The sequence below is a fragment of the Uloborus diversus genome, chromosome 2 (assembly GCF_026930045.1).
Source record: "Uloborus diversus isolate 005 chromosome 2, Udiv.v.3.1, whole genome shotgun sequence".
Taxonomy (NCBI): domain Eukaryota; kingdom Metazoa; phylum Arthropoda; class Arachnida; order Araneae; family Uloboridae; genus Uloborus; species Uloborus diversus.
The window spans coordinates 197,539,035-197,559,651 of NC_072732.1; the positions used below are offsets into that span (position 1 = coordinate 197,539,035).

At 31.8% G+C, this 20,617-nt stretch overlaps 1 protein-coding gene across 1 annotated transcript in view; it reads left to right on the forward strand.

The window, feature by feature from the left end:
- The window catches only part of LOC129216751 (uncharacterized), a 99,701-nt gene that overhangs the window by 20,652 nt on the left and 58,432 nt on the right, over positions 1-20,617 (forward strand). The window contains exons 2-4 of the mRNA XM_054850968.1: positions 2,657-2,660; positions 2,744-2,949; positions 3,833-3,968. Coding sequence (XP_054706943.1) covers positions 2,657-2,660; positions 2,744-2,949; positions 3,833-3,968 — 346 coding nt within the window. The remainder of the gene's footprint in view (positions 1-2,656; positions 2,661-2,743; positions 2,950-3,832; positions 3,969-20,617) is intronic.

Genomic DNA, 20,617 nt, shown 5'->3' on the forward strand with positions numbered 1-20,617 from the left:
AAAATACAAAATATATTTGTAAAATATTAAGGTATGGAATAAGCAGTCTGGTTATTAGTTTATTTGAGTGCGATGCAAATTAATTACACATAATGTATCATAACGCAATTTAAGCCGTTATAGTTCCCAGTTACCAATGGCGTAACCTGGAATAATGACTCTTAAACAATCATAGTTTGTCTTTCGTTTGGATTAGAAAAGCGATAGGAACTTAGAAATTCAAAATAATGTTCTTGTTAAAATTAGAAATCATCGGAAATAGCCTTTTCCAAGAAAAGTTATCTTATTTAATTTATTTTTGTATTGTCACTCAAAGTTTTATTATTTAGGAAAAGGTAAAATCTTTTCTTTGTGATTTTGTTAATCAATTTAATTTGCTTCTACAAATGATAAATAAATGTACTTGATATGAAAGTGACTCTGCTTTTGAAACAAGCATTAGTATGAGGAAGTTACTGAATTTTGAGACTTAACATTTATCTTCAACTGATTGATTTGTTTCGTAGAAGTCTTATTTTGTTAGGTTATAATGAAATTTGCTTTATCAATAAAAAAAAAGAATGTTTAAAATGATGTGGAGTTCTAGAAGATCGAAAAAGAGATAGGTAGATGTAAAAAAATGTGCTTGTTTTGTTCTGTTGTAACTGTTATTAACCAAAGAAAAAGAAAGAAAAGAGCAGAAATATTTCCCATGTGTATTCACATTTTTCATATATTAAGTGATAATGTGCTTAGTTAAATAATAAATACAGGAGTTTCTTTTATTTTTTATTTTTTATTTTACATTACAGCAATGAAAAGCACACTGCACTGAATTTTTGGACGGAAAAAACTGGTTTAAATAGATTAATGGCATTTTCTTTTTCATGTGTGTTAATAGCCTAGTTTGAGGTAAAGTGGACACAGTTAAAAAAATGATCTAAAACCATCATAAATTACAATAATTTTTTAATGCTCAACACACCTAGTTCTTTGAAGATTTTCACTTGATTCAATTACATTTTTGATATTCGACTATGGTGAAAAGTTGGTTCACCAAGAATTTTAACAATATTTCACTCCTGGATTTCATCAATATCATCAGGAAAGGTGTGAAAATTTGCAATGTTTTATTTCTTTGGGAATATTTTAAAGATAGCGCAAGAATAATGTCTAAACTACCTAAATTACTTAATAAGAAAGTATCGCACTCAAATAGAGTTCCGAAAAAATATTACTTACTTAAAAAATAAAATGAAAAAAATAACCAAGCTTTATCTGTTTATTAATATATGCGAAATGCTTATAGTTCTAATTCAACTTTTTACTGATATTTAACAGATGATTTTTGGAGAGGGGAAGGGGGTTGGCATAAATTATTCTACTAGAATAAACTAAAAGCTGTGATTGCGGAAAAAGTTCTTTTTTTTTTTTTTCAAATTATTATAGAGTTTCAAAAATGCTTTAATTCAATCGATATGCTATATTAAACTCAAACTCAGTTGTATTTAATTCAGTTCACCTTCAAAACAAGTAGTCTGTTAGTAAATTTAATATTTAACTGACATCTGCCTTATAAGTGAAGATTAAATGATTTCAGATGAAGGATATATGTTGAGCTTAATCTATGATCACTTTACTCCATCATACTTAAGTTGTTCTAAAATATTCTATAAAAATGAATCCAGCTTAGCTGTTTATGCAGACGTAATCTTAAAACATTCGGAAAGTTCCCTACACAACTAATCTGCTAAAAATTTTAATGAAGAAAATTTTATAAAAGAGTTAAAAGATGTGTTCAGATTTTAAAATGTTTCATGTGCACACAAAATGAATTCGTTCACGAAATAAACTACTGCCAGTTTCAGAAGTCTGAATTCAGAGTATAGTTCCTAATTGTTAAAATCTAAAATAAAAACATTGCCCTCATTCTTTCATTTATTTAGAATATATAGCTATTTTCCCTATAGCCAGGGCTAAGGCAGAAGTAGGTGAAATACACCGCCAGCTCAGTCACTCCAAACCAAGGACTGCAGTTTCGTTCCTATTAGCACTCGTCAGCCCGGAATAGGAATTGACGGAGCTGGAGGTGGAAAACCTCTTAAGAAAGCCAAGAGTGCCAAACAAACTGGTAGCTGATATAGAATTAGCACTGACCAGACGAGTGACCGAAACAATGGTTCGGTTCAACTCGAAGATTGTAGGCAAGGACTGAGTGACCTGGCGGTGTATTTCATGTATGTACAGCTCTTTATTTGATTTAAAACCACTTTAACCCATTGACTACTCTTCCCCACCACACCCTATACCACAAAAAAATATAAAGATTTTTTTTTTCTCTTTCCAACCCTTTCTTTGGTTTTCATGTTTGAAGTGCTAATGAACCGCAAATAAATTCCTCAACTGAAACAAAATAGCTACAACAGAAGCTTAATTCCTACATGTAGAAGATGTCCAATAATATTTTCATACACCAAGTGTGTAGGTTTCCATATTTTAAATAGATGTATATTGCAGCGAAATTTTATTCCTGAAAGAAATTACTTTTGCAGCAAATTTCATTTTAAGATAAAGACAATTAACTGCATTTTTTAAAGTTATTCTTCATGCTTTATTCGCTTCATAAGAATATGCTCTGCAATTAAACCCATCACTTGAATATTACTTTCCTTTTCAGAATGGTAAGGGCAACAATCACTGTACCATAAACAAAACTGATCAATTTTATCTTCCACAATTCACATACCTTTTTCATGTCTTTCAGGTGTCAATGGACTAAAAATGCTCGAGCTCCAGGTACCACCGTCCATTATGAGAGGACAGCCCATCACTCTCAACTGCACATTTGACCTTGAAGGCGATGTCCTTTACTCCATCAAGTGGTACAAGAACAACGTCGAGTTCTACAGGTACATACCCAGCGAGCACCCCCCAGGACAGCAGTACACTCTCCGTGGTATTTACCTTGATGTAAGTCTCCAGACGTAAGTTACATCTTATCAATTTCAACCGCATTAACTTTTTCACTCTTAAACCGGTCGGGTTTTCTATAGAAAAATATACGACTGCCACAAATACGAGTGGTTCAGAAGTTTTACTTTTTCTAGGAAAATAAATGTATTTTTTGGAAAATAAATTATTTTCAAGTAATGGGAAAAAACCACGAAATTTGCAAAATGTATCGTATTTGTAACTTTCTTTTTAAAATAAAATGCTTAAATTATTTTATGAAAAATTAACTTTATCTAAAGATATTTTGTTGCTTCATTTTCTTAAATTTGTTTTTAAGTTACTTGATTAAAGTTTATAACACGATTTTAAATATAGTACGATTTAAAACATGAGTAAAAGATTCACACAATGAAATACTGACGAACACTATAAATTTTTTTCTTGTGTGCTGCACTCACTCAGTACCAGGTTAAACACTATTTTTCCCCTTATTCTGAAAGCTGCAAAAAACAGCAATTTCAAGCAGCTTCAAGCATATATATCTAATAGCGTCAATTCAATCAGTCTAAATCATGTTTGCCTATAAAATTTTAGTGACATATTTAAACCCAAATATGTGCATAAAAAAGATGCTTTTAATTTTGCCTTACAAACGCAACCATTTATTAAGTTCAGTCTTTGTTAAGTGGGGAAAATGTGCGAAAATGGAAATCAAATAAATAATTTGAAATATTTCAAAGTTTTTCTGAATAATGTCCTGAATGTCAGTACACCTAAAGCAAAAATGCCTAAATTAACTCTCTGAAACAAGCGTATGAACATTATCTGTCTTTGTAACATTTCTATACTCTCCTACTACTGCAATAACACAGTTTTTAAAAGACGGTTGCTTTATTTTCAGAGTAAATTTCCTCATGGCCCGAGTATCCAAATGTACAAAACGGATCTGGCATCAGAGGGCACTTACAGGTGTGAAGTTTCCGCGGAAGCGCCTTTTTTCCAAACAGTGATGGATGAAAAAGAGCTTCGGGTATATGGTGAGTGTGTTTAACATACGAACTTTATTTTTTATCTACGCGAAAACTACTAAAAATTGAAGTGATTGATAAATGTTGGTATTTGAAGCATAAAGTAAATACTTTCTGTTTCATTGATCTAAAAACGTTCAAGTCCTTAAGATTTTAAAGAAAAAGAGACTTAATACATATCGTAATGCAAATACAAATGGTGTGAAAGCTAGGGCACACGTGCACCGCATTGACACACTTTAACATTATTTCATATATGTTTAGAATAATTTTTAAAAAGCACATCTCCATCACCGTAATAAAAGGAAATATAATGCCTAAATTAACTGTCATCCAATGATTTAACATAAGTAATTTAAAATAAGCGATGCTCAACTCAAACGAAGTGAAAAGTGGTTGGTGTAAAACCAGCAATATTTGGATCCAATAGCGATGCCATGGTTTGTTATTGCCTTAAATACTTTTCTATTATGTCTCATTTATCAAAAATACACTGAACTATTGTTGCGTTTAGTAACGGTACTGTCCAACCACGGATTGCATGGAATTTTCAAACGTCCAGGTAAGACGAATCTATGTGAATAAGGGGGAAAAGTAAAAATTTGATGCGCGTATTCCGCTTATTTGAATGAGACTCTGCTTCTGCAAAAGCTGACATCGGTAAAAAAAATAATAGATTCGTCCATTTCCGGCTGTGAAACGGATGTTTGTCTTTCCATACAATCCGTGTTCAAACCCTTTTCAAATACCTTGCATAGCACAACAAAATGATGAGAAAAAGAAAGATCTAATAAGAGTTGTTAAAAAGTTGGAGTCTTCATAGAAAGACTCCAACTTGTAAAGACACGCTCATAAAAATTTAAAATAAATACATAAGTACATAAATATAAGATGATGTAGACGTGAAACTGAGCTACCATTGTTAGCAAACATCTTTCCGCTAGATAAGGAGAGACTAGAACTTTTGTTAAACAACGCTTTAATATTAATGTTAAGAAAACTTATCTTAAATGGTGCTGCCTTTAACGTCAAATAAAATAAAATCGATTTTTAGATTCTATTTTAACATTTTTATAATATTATATCTCGAAGTTTCATTTTAAAGAGTTTTCTGAACATTACTTTACTTATTCAGAGTAGGAATATTTATTGCATTAAAACTATACCAATGTAGACGAGGATTAATTTGCAAGGACCTTCAGCTCATGTAATTCTCTTTTTAATGAATATTGTATATTCTATGAAAATTAGGCTATTTCAGTTTGAAAATAGGCCTCGCACATCCTTACTACGTACAGGAAAGTTTATTTTTTTATGTGTTCGAAGTTTTCAGGTTGTATTTTGGCACTTCAAACAAAAGGAAAACAGCTTACAAATGTGAAATATTTCGGTCTCACTTTTGCCAATTTTACGCAAACTGCTTGGCAAGATTACTTCATTCATACCAGCAAAACCATTTGAGGAAGACACCAGAACTAATTAACACAGATTTAATGATACTTTAAATAACATAAAGTTTTAGGATTCTAGCATTTCTTTTTAAAACAAAAACGCTTAACCCAGTACGTAAATTATTTATAATAAAGTAATTACATAACTTAGAAATATACAACTTTACCAACATTTATGATGTGTGATTCAATCTATATTATAACTTTGTCAGACTCCTACGATATTCCAATCTTAAACGTAGAAGGCAAATAACAGCATTCCTCAAATCGTATTTGATTAGCATCTAAAATGAGATATACTCTAGAACCACATGCAACCGGATAATAGTTGCTACCCCCATAAAAGAGTTACACTCCCGTGGTGTGTTGATGAATTATGCAAAAGAATGATTTGATACCAAATTAGGAAAATCCATCCTGGCAGTTATTTTAATTGCTGATGGTGGTAGATCTTCAGCAAAGAATAAATATTCAGTGGAAGAAAGAAAATGCGATAATGCCTCAGCTAATTGCGACAACAAATTGGGCCTCAGACGTTATTGAACTTCAGAGCATTAAACATTCTGACACTGTGCTGTTTTAATTTGGTTGAGGCTTATCGAAAACCGATAATTTCTTGTTTTGAACAAGATGTAATCCAAACATTCGACTGGAAGGCACCAGCGGACTGTTTTAAAGAATCGTAAAAAACATCATTTAGTGGTAGTTCATTTATGTTTTAAAAAAAGTTTTGGGGATATACAGTTGAATCTCGATAACTCGAAGCTTATAACTCGAATATCCTTTATCTCAAAGATTTATCGGGTCCGAAACTCTTGAGTTTTTTGTGGAAATGTCCCATAACTCAAACTACAAATAACTCAAACGTTTTAGCCGGTCCTTGGGGTCTTCGCGTTATTGATAGTTGACTGTATTCAACTAAAAGTTACGATGCAGGCTAGAAAAGAAATGATACTAATTTTTGTTTTGAAAAAGTTTCTTATATTTACAAACAATACTAATGTCCCCTTCAAAGTAGTTCCCTTCACCACTATGCACCGTCGGAGTCTTTTTTCCCATTCTTAAAAGCAGCTTTGAAAGGTTCAACTGATAGGACCATCAAAATATATGGGTGAAATAGTGCCCAAAAATTGTCCTATCATGACATTTTTCAATTTCAGAAAAGAAAACAAGTCAGAAGAACTCAGATCAGGTAAATAGGAAGGCTGAGGAACACCAGGACCGCCTTTTGAAATTAGAATTTCTGCAATGTCACACATGTGATAATCTCCGATCTAAATTTCATGTATGGTGAACACAACACCATAACACCATACGTTGATATAGTGGTCTACCTGTACAGTTCCAATTGGATATATTAAACCTTTTCCTATTAGTTTAGTACAAGACAAAGTCTATGGAAAGCCAAGTTAAGCATATTTTTTTCTTTTTACCAAACATGCTCAAATATAGAATTTCGTGCCATAATATGAATATAGCCCCTTCTTAATTATTTGCACTCATTTACATGAATGGGTTCATCTCGAATTTGTGAGTGTAAATATATATAAGCGTGTAATAAAAACAGGTGAACTCCAATTAAGCTAATATTCGAACCATTCAACATGTTTTACTTTTAAAAACAATATTAAAAAAATAAAAGTAATAAATAAATATTTTTAGTGGTGTCAATTCAGAGCAGTTAAAATTAAATGCACACGTTCAGTGTTTCTCAGATAATCAACATATGTTATTACCTTACTTCTGATTCTTAGCAAATAGCATAAACTGATTTGACTAGTTTTACTTCTTGTTTCTAAAATCCACAAAAATATGTTACGCATTACCTTTTAAGTTAAATATTGACGCTTTAATATTCCTTTTTTCACATTCCTAATACTCTGAAAAACTGTTTAAGTGCATGATAGTAGAATTTTTCACCTATTTACCAGCACTTAAAAGTAGTATTTTTCCATAGGTATGCATATTTATTTATTCATTTTTTTATTCAAAATGATTACTTCAAAGAAATACTACATTCTAATATTTTCTAAAACAAACATATGACTACCCTTCTGAGAGAGCAAAAGTAATATTGCTGTTTTAAGATTACGTTTTCAAAGCATAATTTGAATATCAACACATCCTCATTAAAATTTAAGTCAGATAGATAACTTCACATCCCCTCCCATGATGAATTATTCAGACACAATTTCCCTACTTAGAGCAAGAAGAAATATTATCGGCGCTGTTTTAAATGCTCCCTGTGGTAATAGGACGACGAAAGGAAGTCATTTAAGAAACAAACTCCTATAATTGCCTTGTTTACCGTGCCAAACGAATTCTAACTTCAATCGATGAAACGGCAAGTTTTATACTACGGGAGCGCGTGGAGTTTTTAATTACTTATTAAGTAAAATAAGTTGGTATTCCCGCTTCGCGATGTGTTTTTGAAATATATTTTGAAGATGTTAATGTAGAATACTTTTAAAAGTCGATGAAGTGACTTTTTAGACGATGAGCTGAACTTTAGTTTTTGGCTTTAGAAAGTGTATTATGAACAATTATTTTACAAATAGTTCCAATATGGAGTGCTTTTGCGCAGTTCCTAAAAAACCAACAGGCATAAATGAAGTGCAATAACTTTTCGTACACACTTTTAATTTCCTATGTTAACAATGACATTAGTACTTTTTTTCTATTTCTTATATCTTCTTCTTGAGTTCGTATCAGTTAAACAAAACAAACAGTTAAACAAAAGTTATGTCAGTTTTTTACAAATGATGAATTTAGGAAAAGTTATAGCACTTAGTAGTAAAGAAAATCCACTTCTTACTCTTTTGTTTACTATATTTTATGTTTTGTACATTAAAAATATAGCATTTTGGTTACTTGTCTAGTTATTGGTTCTATGTTTTTTATTTGTTAATGCTTGTTATATATTTATTGTTTACTCAAAAGCAAAAAAAGAAAAGGAAAAAGCCAACACATTTGTTTGAAAGGAACAAAAAATAATATTTTAACTATTTACCAACAGTTACGAGAACTGCAATTAATATATTTTAGAGGCCAATTAAATATTATAAATGCGAGTTCAAAATTTCAAAAAAAAAAGAATAAATAAATAAACATAGATTTTCCGACAAACGGTTTTTATTTTAGAAACTGTTACACTGATCTATTATTGTAATCCCATTAGGTGGTGAATTTACCGACAATATAAATATGAAAGATTTCGAAATATCTAATGATACATATATGGACACTTTTAAAAATAGCAAAAAAATTGCGTTATAAAATGTTAACTTATTTTTCAACTTAAAGCCTTTTCAGTAGCTATTACTGCCACCCACATACTTCAAAAATACAAAATTTAAAGCTATCACTTTGAAATGGAAGTGTAGTGAAGATTTAAAAATTCGCTATTTGAACTATAAAATAAATTTGATACACTATATTATATTATAGACTATTTATTTAATCTATAAACAGTCTACGCTACTACTTCATTTGTTTACAAATGATGAATTTGGGAAAAGTTGTAGCACTTACCAGTAAATAAAATCTACTTTTCACTCTTTTGTTTACTATATTTTATGTTTTGTACATTAAAAATATAGTCTTTTGATTACTTGTCTAGTTATTGGTTCTATGTTTTTTATTTGTTAATGCTTGTTATATATTTATTGTTTACTCAAAAGCAAAAAAAGAAAAGGAAAAAGCCAACACATTTGTTTGAAAGGAACAAAAAATAATGTTTTAACTATTTACCAACAGTTACGAGAACTGCAATTAATATATTTTAGAGGCCAATTAAATATTATAAATGCGAGTTCAAAATTTCAAAAAAAAAAAAAAAAGAATAAATAAATAAACATAGATTTTCCGACAAACGGTTTTTATTTTAGAAACTATTACACTGATCTATTATTGTAATCCCATTAGGTGGTGAATTTACCGACAATATAAATATGAAAGATTTCGAAAGATCTAATGATACATATATGGACACTTTTAAAAATAGCAAAAAGTTTGCGTTATAAAATGTTAACTTATTTTTCAACTTAAAGCCTTTTCAGTAGCTATTACTGCCACCCACATACTTCAAAAATACAAAATTTAAAGCTATCACTTTGAAATGGAAGTGTAGTGAAGATTTAAAAATTCGCTATTTGAACTATAAAATAAATTTGATACACTATATTATATTATAGACTATTTATTTAATCTATAAACAGTCTACGCTACTACTTCATTTGTTTACAAATGATGAATTTGGGAAAAGTTGTAGCACTTACCAGTAAATAAAATCTACTCTTTACTCTTTTGTTTACTATATTTTATGTTTTGTACATTAAAAATATAGTCTTTTGATTACTTGTCTAGTTATATGTCCTATGTTTTTTGTTTGTTAATATTTGTTATAGATTTATTGTTTATTCAAAAGCAAAAAAAAGGAAAAAGCCAACACATTTGTTTGAAAGGAACAAAAAATAATGTTTTTCACTATTTACCAAGAGCAACGAGAACTGCAATTAATACATTTTAGAGACCAGTTAAATATTATTAATACGAGTTCGAAATTTCAAAAAAATAAATAAATTAATAAATAAAGATTTATTTTCCGACAAACGGTTTTTATTTTAGAAACTATTACACTGATCTAGTATTGTAATTCCATTAGGTGGTTAATTTACTGACAATATAAACATAAAAGATCTCGAAAGAACTACTAATAGATATATGGACACTTTTAAAAATAAAAAACAGTTTGCATTCTAAAATGTAAACTTATTTTTTAACTTATATAAAGCCTTTTCAGTAGCTATGACTGAAACCCACGTAATACAAAAATACAAAACTTAAAGTTATCACTTTAAAATGGCAGTGTAGTGAAGATTTAAAAATTCGCTATTTGAACTATAAAATAAATTTGATACTCTATATTATATAATAGACTATTTATTTAAACTATAAAAAGTCTACTCTACTATTTCATTTTTACAGTGAGCTTTTCCGATAGTCTCTTCAATTTCTCAACTCTATCTTAAAGAAAAATAAAATACCCCGGAATAAAAAAAAAAAACTTTTTCTGAACACATGCTTCGTTTAATTAGAATATGAAATCCCATTCGCTTATTAAAAATTTCTTAAAATAGAAGAAAAGTAAATTATTTTAGTCCTTAACTTTTAAAGCATACGCAAAAGTATTTAACTCTTGAAGTAAATGATATTTAATGTGTTCCCCACTTCATAAAGGAACCTTTACTCGAATGACGACACAATGGCGTGACTAAATTCCCCTTCCCAATCGAAGTTCTTCAGGGGGAGGTATATCCTTTTGTTCATTATTTCCTCGTACCCGAAATCATTTAACATCAGTTAATGTGCAAAGGTGGTAAAAAAGTACCATCCAAGAACCTAATGGCGTTTTAGTGCGTGAAATATATGGTAGCTAAAGATTTCTTGATTTCCCCCTTCTATTCTGAGTATTCTTTCGTCTTCCGCTTTCTTTTATATCTCGGATGAGATATAAAAGTAGGCTGAAGCTGGATTAAGTATTGAAAAGAAGTGGTTTTGCGAATTGGCTTTGGGAAAGTCAACTGTGTTTGTTTTAATTTTCTGCTTAAGAGAAAGCTGTTGTAAGAATCAGGCAGGTCAAATACATACCATTTGTGCTTTTGCTTAACATTTTACAGTGGTTTCCTCTATTTTTTTTGAAGATACGTATTTTTTACTTTCGTCCAAAACAATTTACTGTCACCAACAAAAACAGCCAAAGTTGGTTCCGAATTAGTGTTTTTCTTAAACCAACATTTTTACTTTCTTCTATATCTAATATATAGAAGAAAGTATTGGATTCGTGCAAATTTTCGAATTTCGAATTTTGACGGATTCGAACGTTTTGAGGTGTGTTGAGTCCATTTCGACCATTTTTGGAAAATGTCTGTCTGTGTGTGTGTGTGTGTCACGTCTGTGTGTGACCATTTTTTTGTGGCCGCTCTACAGCAAAAACTACCGCATGAAATCGAACGAAATTTGGTACACATATGTGCCCCTATGTGAGCTTGTACCCATTGGTTTTTGGCGCGAATTCCTCTAAGGGGGGTGAAGCAATGGGACGTTTTTTGAGTTACGCGTGCTTGCTATTCCTCAGGAAGTAACTGGTGGAATCAAACAAAATTTTGGTCCATATGATGCCATTAACAGGAACAGGTGCTGATTTAATTTTGGTGACAATAACTCAAACGGGGGTTGTGCTATAGAACGTTTTTTGTCGTCAATTGTGACTGCTGTATCTCAAGAAATAATGAAAAAGAAAAAATTATCGGCAAGTAGCCATTAGTGGGTATAAGAGCTGATTTTATTTTAGTGTCAACAGCTAAAAAGGGGGTAGCGCAATCGCCCGTTCTTTTTTTCCATTGTGAGTGCCCTATCTCAAGAAGTAATGCTACGTTCTGGGTGAAATTTGGAATATATGTGAATCCATATGTAAACAGGCTTTGGTTCAATTTTGACGCCAATCGCTCCAAGAGGTGTTGATTTTTTTTTTTTTTTTTTTTTTTTTTGCGAATAAAAAATATTTTTATTAATGCAACAATAAGAAAGATAAATCGTAATAGATTGTCGTCTGCGTATTTCTCGTGATTTTAATTGTATGGAAATGATAGGAAATATTATCTCAATGATTTAAAATTTTTAACTGTTGCCATCTTATGTTTGTTAACAAATAAAATATTTGTAATTAATTCAAGCAAGGCTTTTAAAATAACTTTCAGTTTTCGACCTTTGCTTTGCTTCTTGCAATAATTCAGACATTGGGATAGTCGTCAAGTTTTTGCATGTGTAATTTTGTTTTTGTTAGGAATATTGCTTCCTCGTCAAGCATGGGAAGGGATCAGAAAAAAAAAAGAAAATATAGAAGAAAGTTTCGTGATAGCCACAACATACTAGTTTAATATTCGATTATTTCTGCGCCTTAAGCATTAACTAAAGTTTGTTTAACAATTAAAGCATAACATTTAGAGTCTAAATAGAAATAAATTGTACATTTTATGGCTGACCTTCCCCGTGGTCAGTTAAGGGTGACCAAACTTTACCAAAGAAAGTAAAAAAGTGGCAAGTTTGAAACCTCCTAACTACATGCACTGAGGGTCAGCAACAATTTTTGTGTGCAATTTGTTTAGTGTTACGTATGTTGTGTATATATATATATATATATATATATATATATATATATATATATATATATATATATATATATATATATATATATATATATATATATTTATTTATTTATTTATTTATTTATTTATTACCATTTTTACTTTGTCTCAAAAGATATAATTTATACAACCATAGATATATATATATATATATATATATATATATATATATATATATATATCGATGTTTAAACGTGTTTCTTTATTTTATAGTTTTAAAGTAGTCAATTAAAAACCTATCGTTAAAAGTTAGAAAACATTTTATTGTTTAACTAAGTTAAGTTCCAATGTAATTATGGGGTTAATATTAATTGGTTGAACAAAAAAAGTATCTTCTAGTGTATACAAGAATTTAGGCTCAATTAATTTTCAATAGTGTTTGTTAATGTAGCGCAAGAACACTCAAAAGAAGATTCTACGCCCAAAGACACATTTATTGTAATAAGCACGAAACTAGAGCATCGAACGAATTTCAGAACATGGCTTACACTTAGAACAAACGAGCTTTCCAAGCTTATATTCTAATTAAAGAATATTCCTTTCGCGTTGCACAAGTGATTATAATTTCTGCTTAGTGTCAGAAATTTTGACAGATTAATAGAGACTACTTCCTATTGTGAGAATCGCTGTAATGAATTATGCTGTGTTTTCACATTGGCATTCCAATTCAGGAAAAGGAAATGATTCGGGCTTTAAAGATTAGCGAAATAGTATATTTATCGAATGTTATGTTGCACTTTTAAAATGCAAATGGAAGCTTTTTTTTTTTTTTTTTTTTTTGAGGTTACAGGGAAGTTAATGACAAAAATGGAGCTCATTAATACGTTGTCATAGATTAGTCTAAACTACACTGGCAAAAATTGTCAATTTTAATTTCGTTATTGTGTTCAAAGAGCTAAAATTCTACACAACTTCAATGTTTTCCCATAGAATTAACTCCTGCTAAAAACAAAACATTTTCGAAATTTTTAATTAGATTTTAGAAATCCTTAGATGGAATGAAATGGGGTAGTATGGGAGGCAAAAAAGAAATTTAGAGGGCAGTTTAGAACAAAATCAAAGGTTCTCAGGATGCGTGATATTTAAAGTTATTTAGATTAATACCATTATGTGAAGAAATGTACTAGATAGTGCTGTTTGCCAGTGGTTACCCTGTTTCCGATTAGGAGTTAGAAACAATGCTTTGTACTTCTGAATGCACGTAGCATACAAAATTGATAATGTAATGCTTACATCCCGATTTTGAAAAAAATATATATACACTGGTATTAGAAACTAAGAGAATTGTATGAGTTGGTCAATTATTTACAGAACTACTGGACCGATTTTAATATAAATTTGATATGTACAAACATTGAAACAATACAAAACAAATAACAATCCAAAATTTAAAATACACGCATGATCATAAATAACACTTGTTAAAGTCGGATGGCATGAAACTACGGTTGCAAAATTAAACAATAAAATGGGGTAAGGGTGTGTGTGGTCCCTTCTAACAGACATATAGGCCTCGCACTGTGACTCCATACTGGAAATAAAGCAGTTTAATGTATCCTGGATCCATTATTCTCACTCGTTCAGTAACGCCGTTCTCAAGCTATGGATGGTCCCCGGAGAGGTGTTGTGTGTTGCTATTGCCCTCCCAAGAGCGTTCCAGACATGTTCTACAGGATTGGAGTCTAGAGATCTACCTGGCCAATCTATTGAGTGAATATCCTTCCCTTCCAGAAATTCGTCGACCAGAAGAGCTGTATGTGGTCTTGTGTTAACATCCATTAAACTATCTTGGGGCTAACAGCGCCCCTCAAGAGGGGATCATAGGGATCCAAGACCACATCCCTATAACTCGCAACTGTCACAGAGCCTCTTTTAAAGACATTTTGCGGCCATCCAACAGGATGCCTGTCTAGACCGTCGAACCGCCTCCTCCATAATGGTCGATTTCGCTGATATTGGAAGGTAAATAGCGAGACCCGTTTCAGCTTAAACGACTATTCTTGTCCTACGTTTACATGGATAAAAGCAGGAACCTGCTACCTACCCTCCAATATCGGTGAAATCGACCATTATGGCGGTGGTGGTTTTACGGTTCAGGAAGGCATCATGTTGTATGGCAAGATGGCAACACACCCCTCCATGTCTTTGAGAGAGGCTCTGTGACCAGGGAGGTAGAAGGGAGGAGATAAATCTTTTCTATTTAGAAGTGGCAACGATTGTTCACTTTTTTAGAGGGTGCTGTCGGCGAACCGCTTCCGTCAATCGCAGCAGATCAATGTAAATGATGCTAAGTTTCTCATTTTTTAGAGGCAGCTATTAAAGCAAAAGAAGAAAAATACTACTGGAAATTGGTTGTAATAAGGGGCTAATATAGTGGACGATGTACGGTTTTCGTTCACAGGAAGTTTGCGCAGTATTTTGACGAAAAAATTAATTTTATTTTTCATCACCAACTTGCCGAATTCGTCTGCTATTAATATTGCGCTTTGCGATGTTTTATTTATTACGTGTTGGAAATTTTCTATTCCTGTAAATAATTGACAAAATGAGAATGTAGTACAATTATTTACATAAATACATTTTTTTAAATTAGTTGTAAATTTCGTGACATGTTTCGAGAACTAATTAAAGCGAAATAATTTTTTGCTTTCACGACCTTTAACAGATAAAAATAAATGTTAACGTTTTATTTAACTTCAAGCTGATATTGATTATAAAAATTTTATTCATGCATTTACTCACTGCTTAGACATAATTATTACCATTGCTTTTTATTATTATTGCATTTATTTCGACAACCAAACGGGAAAAAAAATCGAGAAACCTTATTCATTAAAAAAAATTATACCTTGGAGCCTCTTTTTTGAGATATTTGTGGAATTTTCTGTTGAAATTAATCAAGTTTTCGAAAATTAAAATTTACTCTTATTGTACATGTATTACAGGAATAGAAAAATTCCAACTCGTAATAAATAAAACATCGCACAGCGCAATATTAATAGCAGACGAATTCGGCAAGTTGGTGATGAAAAATAAAATAATTTTTTTAATCAAAATACTGCGTTAACTTCCTGTGTACGAAAACCGTACATCGTCCACTATATTGTCCCCTTATTACAACCAACTTCCAGTAGTTTGTTTCTGTTTTTGCTCTAATTGCTGCTTCTAAAAAAATGAGAAACTTAGCATCATTTACATTGATCTGCTGCGATTGACGGGAGCGGTTCGCCGACAGCGCCCTCTAAAAAAGTGAACAATCGTTGCCACTTTTACACTAGCAAACCCGTAGGACATTTCTCTCCTTCTTCCTACTCCGTGTCTGTGACAATTGCGAGGTATAGGGATGTGGTTTTGGAGCTCTATGCTCAGTTCTTGAGGGGCGCTGTTAACATCGAGTTAATTTTAATGGATGTAAACACAAGGCCGCAGACAGCTCTTCTGGTCGATGAATTTCTGGAAGGGGAGTATATTCACTCGATGGATAGGCCAAGCAGATCTCTAGACTCCAGCCCTATAGAAAATGTCTGGGACGCTCTCGGGAGGGCAATAGCAACTCGCAACATCCCTCCGGGAACCATCCATGGCCTAAGAACGGCGTTGTTGAAAGAGTGGAAATAGTTGCTTATGGATCCCATGAACTGCTTTATTTGATGTATGGAGTTACACTGCGAGGCTTATATGTCTTTAGAAGGGACCATACGCCCTACTAACCCATTTTTTTTTTCAATTTTGCAACCGCTGTTGCATGCCATCCGACTGTAACAAGTGTTATTTATGATCATGCGTGTGTATTTTAAATTTTGGAGGGTTAATTGTTTTGTATTGTTTTAATGTATGCACATATCAAATTTCATTAAAATCGGTCCAGTAGTTCCGGAGATAATTGACCAAATCTGAAAATTCTCTTAATTTCTTACACCAGCGTATATTGAATGCCCTGTGCCTGGCAAGTACAGAACTAAACCAAACTTTTAGACCAATAAAATTTTAACATGTACTTATTTTCTCAAAATATCATTAGTTATTTTAAATTTTGTGCAAAATGATGTTTATTCCGGATTTAATGTTACAACTGAATGACCATTCTACGAAAATTTCATCACGCAGTTTTTACTTTAATAATTTTCTTCTTTCACTTTCAATAACTAAATGGTCTTAAACCAAAACTTTTTGCAAAAAAAAAAGTATATAATCACGCTATTTTACCCTTTTACTTTAGTATATGAAATAATACTTCAACTTAAATTTTCCATTGCCGCCGATTTCCAAAACTCCACAAAGAAAAATGTTCCTATGTGCTTTTAGAAGTAATATGAACTGGGGTTCAAACTATGAGAAGAAATCTTTGTTGATAGGTATTTGAACCCCTTATTGCAAAATAATAATGGCAAGGAAAGTCATATAAATCTTACGTAAGATTTATATATTTTTTACGAACTTCATTTTTACATTCGTAATGATTTTATATTATAATTATACATTTACATTTATAATTAATTTTATATATGAATTTTGAATTTCGCGGCTTCTTGCACTTTAAAAAATAAAGCAATAAAAGAAAAGCAAAGCTACATGTTGTAAACTGCTGTACCTTTTAAAAACCAAATGAGTTATCAAGGTACCATTCAGAATTCTGCCATCCTTGGGCAAGATTTTAAATTGAGAAGTCGTAAATAATATTTTAAATAAAATATTTCTAGAATTCTTTTACCTCTTTATTACAGATATTTTTTCTCAACTTTATCGTAACCGAAAGTAATGTGCTTTCTGCTAAAATAATAACCATAACGTGCCAAATAAATAGTATTGTTTGAGAGGCAACAGATGTAAAGGAAGATGGGAATTAAGTTAAAATGGTTAGTAACACATACATTTTTTGTTAAATAAAATGCATTGGTCTTTATAACGAAGTGCATTTCCAAATATTAATTAATTGTACACACATAACACTCTTCCGCCCTTGAAGTGCCCTTTATTGTTGCTTTATGCAATGCTCCTTTGAATCGTGGCTTTTGCTTTGTTAAAACAGAAGCAACCTTAAATTGTTCGTTTCATGATTGGATAGCCAACAGAAAAAAAAGCACCGAAAGAAATAAAGTGATTACAATAAAGTTGTCTAACTTACCAAATAAGAGCGCCTCTACTTTTTTTTAAATCAGGCAAAAAAAAACTTTCTGAATTTAAGACTCTTAAGCATAATTTTCATTATACCAACAGCAGTCACAAACATCAGGAACAGAATCTCCAAAATGTGGGTCGAACTTTAGTACCACACCCAAAAACACTCAAGTCTATCAACAACTGATGCTGTTACTAGATCACATTTAACTGTTGCCATTTGGATGCTTTTAAACTTTTCTTTCTCCCATTTATCCAAAAAGAAAATGTTCAAATCGGTTAAACAGAGCAGAGAAAAGAGAAACACAAGTCTCTTGAGAGAGTGATAGTGTTTTTATCACATTAATTCTTTATCGATTCTATTCCGGTTCTTCTTGTTTTCTTTACATTCATCTCCAGTTCTTTTTCTTTGTCAATGTATAATGCATGAACGTGTGTCTTAGATCAAAGGAACCCAATGCCAAAGCAGCAAAAGAAATGAACTGGTTTATGTATTAAAAAAGATAAACTTAGTAATGAGATCAAGAGTCAATAGTGTTAAGTTAACATAAGCTGATAACTTTGTGAGGTACAATATTTTCCTACACTGGATAAAAGGAAAGGAAATTCAATACAACTGAAATATTTTTAACCCCTCTACACTAATTTGTTAAGTAGTAACACTTCAGCATAGGCAAAAATCGAAACAGGCTAAATTAAAAATTCAAAACTAAGGGAAAGAAAATAAATCATTTTTAAAATGCGCAGAAGTACGAAAAATCGTTTCTAAAAAAAGAAGAAAAATGCTCAATTGTTCTTTCCTAAAAGGATTTAACAGCATTTGTTTGACTCAGTCATATGTATAAAAATAGCGTAGGCTATAGAGTTAAGAGGATTTGTTAGTGCAAATGGAAATAGCAACTTCGAAATCACTGCGGAAGCGTTTTTAGCTTGCTTTAAGATTTAAAAACGGTTGAAGTTATTAGATATATCAGAAAATTAAAAATGATTAAAATGTGGGATGAATTATGTTTGCTACATTAACTCTAAAGATTATTTAATATTATACGATTTTGGTAAGTATTGTTATGTTGTAATCTCCTCTTTGGTCATTTTCTGCAAATGTATCTATTTGTATTTTGGTGGAGCAAGCAATATTTTCTAAATGATGTTTTAACGGTTTGAAAAGAGGTATGGAACTACCTGCATATTTTTGTTTTGTCATAGCAAATTGTGCATCGCAACCTTAATTGGAAACAGTGTCTGAATAATTAAACATTCAACAGCAGTTAGTTTTTCACTTTCTGAGAAAATGAGTTTGAAGGATAATTCTACTGAATTTTGTCTTGTAATTCTGATAACACTATATTTTTAAGAAGACAACCATTAAATGTTTAATAGCAAGAACTTCCAAAATTTCTGAGAAAATGGATTGAAACATTCGTCTACTAAATTTATATCTTTGGATTTCGATTAACACTTTATTTTTAAGATACTATTGAATAACCACTAGAATTTTCATAAAAGCAATACCAGTTATCATCCTCATGGAAAAGGCAAAAAGCACTGCTGCATACTTTGTACAAAGGATTGCTTGAAAAGTATTCGATTTGATTGTTTTTTGTTTATTTTTTTAAGTAAAAATTTGAAGGATATGAATCAAACGTGCTTGCGTAATTCGACTGTGCATCTTCTTGCGCACGCGTGATTTTTTTTTTCCCCATCTATCAATGGCGTCAGGCACTGGTAAACAAAAATTGACCGAGTTAGCGTGTAGGTCTATAGCCAAATTTTGTAATTTCAAGTAAAATGACCTAACGACAGGAGCATTACTAGCCATTGAATCTTTTCTTGCATTTGAGAGTAAGCAGAAGCCGCAAAAGGCCATATACGGAGAATAAGAAGCCTACAGGATTTTGATTTTTCACCAAAACTTCAAATTCAAGCAAGAGAAATGTGCGTAAAAATCGTCACGGAAAACCATCTGCATTTCATGACTTGAATTATAGGCTTGAATTATGATAAAAAAAAAATCCAACGAGAGCCCTGCACCTTAATTCAGTCAAACTCGGTTTACTGAAGGTACCGGCTACTGACGCTATAAAGATTCAAAGTCGGCTCATGCAAGCACGCTTAATTCAAATCCTTCAGGTTTTTACAAAAAAAAAAAAAAAAATTAAATAATTTGAATTTTGACCTCTTGAATTCAAAGTATGTTTTTCGCAATCACGAGTGTGTGTGTGTGTGTGGGAGGGCGGGGGTGTATGTGTGTAGGCATGTGTGTTTGTGTCTGTGTGCAGGTATGAGTGTGTATGGGGGGGATGTGTATGTGTGTAGGCATGTGTGTTTGTGTCTGTGTGCAGGTATGAGTGTGTGTGGGGGGATGTGTATGTGTGTAGGCATATGTGTTTGTGTGCGGGCATGAGTGTGTGGGTAGTTGTGTGTGTATATGTGTAGGTGTATGTATGTATGCGTGTGTGTATGTGTTTGTGTATGTGTGTAGGCGTATGTATGTGTGCGTATGTGTTTGTGTCTGTGTGTACGTGCGTGTATGTATGCGTGTAAATGTAGGATATTGACGCAACCTGGAGACTGTTTTCTCTAGAGGAGCAGCATCGTAAGGCGGCCGGTCGACGGTGGGGGTGCAGAGGGTGCTGGTGGGAAAGTAAAATCATAGGACATCAAAGCAGTCAAATGAAAGCATTAAACAATCGTGATTGCTCAAAAAAAAAAAACCGAATTGATGTGACTTCTTTTTACACCAATTTAATGATAATAGTACCTTGGAGTGAGTAAGGAAATATCAATATTTTCACCCCTAGTTTGTCACGAAACGAACTGATGCAATGAAGCGTTTTACAAAGATTAATTTTTCCAATATTGCCAATTTTACCGTGATTCAACG